This window comes from Hypomesus nipponensis, chromosome 3 (genome assembly GCF_054491055.1).
Source record: "Hypomesus nipponensis isolate SF chromosome 3, ASM5449105v1, whole genome shotgun sequence".
Classification (NCBI taxonomy): Eukaryota; Metazoa; Chordata; class Actinopteri; order Osmeriformes; family Osmeridae; genus Hypomesus; species Hypomesus nipponensis.
In genome coordinates this window covers 6892136-6898135 of record NC_140363.1, presented here as the reverse complement: position 1 = coordinate 6898135, position 6000 = coordinate 6892136, and the positions used below count along the sequence as shown (strand labels likewise).

The 6000-nt window shown below is 37.1% G+C and overlaps 1 protein-coding gene across 1 annotated transcript; it reads left to right on the top strand.

Moving 5' to 3' along the window:
• Positions 1-3445, top strand: lrit3b (leucine-rich repeat, immunoglobulin-like and transmembrane domains 3b). The gene is made up of 7 exons (XM_084683169.1): positions 1-113; positions 539-913; positions 1227-1312; positions 1461-1757; positions 2001-2063; positions 2146-2550; positions 3429-3445. Exons 1-7 carry the CDS (start codon positions 1-3, stop codon positions 3443-3445), a joined length of 1356 nt encoding a protein of 451 aa, XP_084539295.1.
• The last annotated feature ends 2555 nt before the right edge of the window (positions 3446-6000 follow it).

Here is a 6000-nt window from a genome sequence, read left to right as displayed (position 1 = left end):
ATGTATCTCCTTCTCTTTGTCCACTTCCTACAGTGTTGCCTGTTGTTAGTCCACTCCTGTTCGTCTCTGTGTTTGTGTGTCTATCAAAATGGGAGCAATGGGACAAGACTCAGGTTGGGTACATTGAAGTTAATTTGCTTGTCTGATATAGTACATTATTTTTTATGAGAAAAAAAACTGTTTAATTTATTAACAGAAGAGGAATGTGTCATGATTTGCCATGTTGGTTTGTTGACATAATTACAACAGAATGTTGCAGTGAGTTTGACACGTGTCTTGCTACTCAGCCATAGATATTGACTGTTGAGCTGGTAAACATATTTTTTGGACTTCATGCTGCTGTGACTAAAACTACAGTACATGTAGATTTTATAAATGTATCGGATGCTTTTATCCAAAGCAATGGTCAAATAATGCATATAGAAGGTGCAGCAGAAGATCAAAGACCAGAAGTGCATAGAGTATTTTGGTGGTCAGAGTCAAGGAACAGTCGGTATTTCAGTTGCTTATTTAAAAGTCTTTATCAATACAATTCCAGATTTGTGTCGTGTCGTGATCGCCGCATGTCTGTAATTCCCTCTGATGCCCCAGCCGACACGGTCAAGTTCCGCCTGGAGAAGACTGCCATCTCCAGGGTGCCTCGTGCTGCCTTCTTCTATCTGTCTGAGCTGCAGTATCTGTGGCTGACCTACAATACCATCAACACTATCCATCCTAGCAGCTTCGTCAATTTAAAAGTCCTGCGTGAACTGAGATTGGACGGAAACCTTCTCTCAGCCTTTCCCTGGGAGGCGCTGAGGGACATGCCTCGCTTGCGCAGTTTGAGTCTCCACAACAACCGACTGTCCAGCCTCCCTGCCCAATCTTCTCTCTTTCTTCCACACGTCACATATCTTGACCTCTCCAGCAACAGGTCAGTCAGACACTTTGGATGTCTGCAGATTTGTACGTATTGCCATTCCAATGAATGTCACTGTTTAGTTTTCTGTTTGTTGTACTGGCAATTTGATTCATTATTTGATCATCTTAAAGAATTCTGACCTCAAGCTTTTTTGTGGTTTGCAAAGTTTGCTGCTTAAGTATTTGAAGATTTTGTACACATTTCCATTGTATACTGGGGGAAAACAAAAACTTTATAAGCTTTTATATGCAAAGAGTCCCTATTATGACAATCGGTCTGGCTCTAGTACATGAGATATATTCTCCCTCTGTTGTCTCTTTTTAAGGTTGACCACTTTGCCCTCTGAGCTTCTGGACCTTTGGCTTCCACTCCCTAGGCAGTCAGAAGAGCCAACGCTGAGAAGAGTGTTAGGTAAGGAACACCACAATCTTACTGGAAGAGCTGTTCATTCCATTTCTGAATGTCGGCATTATACTGTCAATCACATGAACTATACAAAAGCAGTCTAGAATTCTGAAACTGAATTGTGCACAATATCCTATTCTGTTTGTATATCCAGGTCTCCATGATAACCCCTGGCTGTGTGACTGCCAGATCTCTGTGCTGACAACCCTCTCCAAGTTCCCAGGAAGCCCTGTATTCCTAACGGATCAGTTACTGTCCTGCAGCATGCCTGATAAACCACTTGGGCTCTCCTTCTCTCAGACAGATCCATCCCAGTGCATGAGACCGTCTGTTCAACCCTTGGCCACTAAGGTCACCTCCCCATTGGGTAGCAACGTTATACTCCGTTGTGATGGTACTGGCCACCCCACGCCAACCATTACTTGGACCAAGGTGTCTGTCTTCAACACTGGTAAAGAATGTGTGCAAGTCTAGAGTACACTGAAGCCAAATATATTGCATTTATGATGATTTTGCTCTTAGGAAGAATAGGGTTATGTTTGTGTATTACCTTTAGGAAAAAAGTTAATTATTAATGGTTTTGTAGTTTGTAGTAGTTTGAGTATTTATTACATTTAGTCATTTAGTCATTTGTATATACATTTTTATATTTTTATGTTTTTATTAGTTATATAGTCATTTATAATCTCAACAGAATGCTGCCAACAACCGGACAACATAGCAATATCTGAAAATCTACCGAGGAGCTTAGACAGCTGTAAGTATGACCTTTACACAACCAGATAATGTTTTAACATTATTGCTGCCTTATTGCTCCTTTTCCCCCCATTACATTACAGTTATGCAGGAATCTCCTCGAGTAGGAAGCAGATGGTCCATCATCAGCCTCAATGGAATTTCATACAAAGATGCAGGGGAATACCGCTGTCAGGCACAGAATATGGCTGGAAAAGCAGAAGCTTACATTAGGCTTAAGGTAGTGGGATTTTTTGCTGCACCCCCATCCATTAAAATCAAAGCCGAGACAACTCCACTTAGGTCTTCATTGAATTATAAGAAATCCCCTTTTGCGCAAAATACAAAACAAACATCAGCTATTATTTCAATATCTGACCCCCCCAAAAAGACGGAGACTCTGAAACGCATTAAACCCCTAATTTTTGCTAACAAAACTGAAAAAGCAAACAGTGTCACACTTAAAAAAAGGCTACTACTTAACAAATCTGTGAAGAAAAATAAAAAAAGTTATAATACCTCTATCCCAAATAAAAAGGAAAAGACCAGGATTAAATTATCACAAGTAAAACATTTTTCCAACAAAAAAAAAAAACTTCCCAGACCAAAAGTCGAGTCCCAGTTGTCCTTTATTGCAGACAATTCATCAAAAGAAGATTGGGGATATTAGCCTGCAGAGGGCACTCTAAATACACTAAGTGACTCCTTACTGTGGGGCCTTTTACCTGCAAAACAGGAGGGAGGGAATTAAATTAAAGCAATTAATTATGTGCAAATAATTTTGAACCTTACTATATACCCCAACACCAACTTTAACTTATAGAAGTTTTCTGTATTAAATCAACCATTCAGGCTCCTTATGGATCTTTTGTTTACTAGGTTTAAATAATATCATTTTTTTGTAATGTAAACTATTCAGCGCCATGCATCCCAGAATATTCGGTAGCAACAGAAATGAGCATCTAAAATTTGGATACCAGATTTAGTTAACAACTAAATAAAGTATCTTAAATATATTTTCTGCATCCTTGTATATTTAATCTTGCAATCTTTCTTGTTTATTTATTTGTTCTAATCTGTTTAATACATACATGAAAGGTGTATCAAAGGTTATAGTGCATCAACGTTTTTCCTTGAATGCTGTTTTCGTGATACTGTCTTAGAGAATATAAATTTATGGATGGTCAATGTATTATGTTTATTTCAGATCAAATAAATAAAAATAAATAATGAATAACACATCTTTAACTTCCTTGTGTCATCAAGCAAAGGAGACGGGGAGGGTTTCAAAAGGTTAAGCCATGTTATCACTCATCTGTTTATGAGTTGTGATGGAGGTTGTGATGCTTTCATTGCCTTATGCATTCCACATATATTTTTACTGAAGGTGAAGACGAATGGTAGAGAGTTCAAATGTGTGAGATAAAAGATAACCTTATCATATTTTTTATCTCTGTTACATCTGTCCCAGCAGTTAAGACACAAGGACATTTTCAAAGAAGTGATCTTGCAACGCAACAAGTTCACTATTTGTATAGTACACTGGTAGTTAATATATGTTTGTGTTTGCGAAAATCAATTTATTTTCATTCTGATGTCTCATCCAGAGACTTTCCATAACTTCCATTTTCCCTTTCCAATTTTGTGTGAATATTGATGCAAACATAAAAGAAAATGAAAACAGTGTTTTCTGACTGAAAATAATCCTTAAATATTGGAATTGTTCCTCTCGTTTCTTGTAATGTCACAGTAGAAAGGGGAGTGGACTTTTTTCTATGCTTTATTTCTATACTATCTCTTTTTTTATGCAACAGCTGTTACTTTAAGGAGGGCTTATGGAAATTCCATTATAATATATAGATATAAAATAGTTTTAATATCATTTTTCAGATTCTAAATCTTTATGGTACTGGTTATTTGGTATGTGTGATGATTTATGTTGGCCTACACCAAATATGATATATTTTTAGAGTTGTCTGTGCTATGAAGGACAGTGATGACAATGCATTGGCTTTGAAAGCATAGGTGTTGAACTGTTTAGGAAGCATTTTGTTCAAGACACATTAAAAATAAGTGAACATTCTATTCAAGTAAAATGTGTTTCATAGAGCTTCATTGATCAGTTTTTCTAGCTTTTTGCAGTACTAATCCTAATCATCTACCACTTCAAAATCTATTTGGATATTTTGTGTAGTCAGGTAGGACCAAACAAACTAATGCTTTAGATAATATTTGGTCAGTTGGTATGGCTGAAAATGGGGAATAGTTTAAAATGAAAGGGTGTGGATACTTTAGCAAATAACTGTTTTCACAGTAACGGTTGAATGTATGCTCACATTCCAGTGTTTCAAACTGTTATGTAGTAATTTGGTGATTAACAAGATCTGGGACGAAAATATGAAACTGAAACAATCTGTCTTTTTATGTACGGTTAATGTGCAGTGAAAGAAAGGCCTTATTCTCTTAGAGTCACAGTTAAACTAAATCTCTAGTATTTGCATTGAACTCTGGAGAATAAAATGGTGCACTGGGACACAGTGGAATGCACTGCATTTCACAGACCATTCCTCAAGTTATTTGTGGTTTCCTTTTTAGCTTCTCATAGAACATGAACAGGCCAATAAATGTGTTGATTATAAATATTGTAGCCAGTGTTAGCAGTCTGACCTCAGAAGTTTTAAGGTCTCAGTTGTGGGAAAACAGATCCATTGGTTACATCAGCAGCAATGATATTAGCCATAAGATTTTGTGACAGTGTTTTATGAAAGACACACAATTTCTACTTATTATTTCACTGTTTGTCTGTCTTTGATTCAATGTCACCCACAAAGTTGATGGTTAAGTCAGAAAAAAACAGTACCCCTCTCATATATGTTAACAACTTAACCAATGAGTAGTCTTAGCACAATGGGCCTCTATATTGGTGAGCATTGGCCTGTGAGATGAAACAACAGAAATGGGGGCATAACAAGTGTTTTCCAATGCTCGTTTGCAATTTTCACCTTTAGGATTGGCATGAAATCCATCCACAATTTAATAATTCTAATGTATAAGTAGAATGTTTGTTCCTATTCAAAAGCAACCTTACACACACTTCTTAGGTCTAAAATAAATTTATTTTCAGACTTGGAAGAATGTTTATTGCATTTACTGAAGCAGTTAACATTTTTTAGATCTTTGGAAAGATTGGTCATAAGGAACAGCGCAGAAGTCCTCCATGTCTACAGTGACCCTCAGTAACAGGTGTATGTTGGTTTGCTTCCACAAGTCCCCACACAGATGACTTGCTATTGTCTATTCAGTTACATTGAAATGTGCTTGTAGCATCAGCTTCAAGGACAAACAGCTAGATACCAAGTGTTTATTCATTTATGCTAAGTGAATAAATGTAAATGTAATGTAAATGTTTATGAGTCATAGACTGAAGAAAATCATACCAAATGTACTCCTTTATTGTAGATAAATTCAGAGGTGTGAATCATGTATGAATCAATGTACAAGTTTCTGGTTTTCATTTGAAATGTGTTTTAACTTGACTCATAGGGGTAATGTATTGTGTGTAGACAGATCACAAAAAACTATATTATTTTAAATTACAAAGTAAGGTTGAAAAGTGAACTGCTTGTAAGGGTATTACCACTTCTTGCCAGGCACTGCTCTCCGATTGTCGATTTACAGAAAATCATAGATGTTTAACGCAATGCTCGAGAATGAATAGCAGTGCATTGCTTATGAGACGACAAGCTGTGCAAACGGAAGGCGTGCCTCTTGTGCAAAGTATTCTCCCTGTGAGTTTGTGAACTCCCCCTTCTGCACTCCTCCTCTTAATTTCCTTGGCTCTCTCCTCTAGATCTCTCATTGGGTTCTGCACTGGGACTGAGGCAGTCAAGGCTTGGATCAGCTGAGCTGTGCAATCGTTCTAAGCAGGTACGCTTGAATTCTGATCTGCGGTCAGCTTT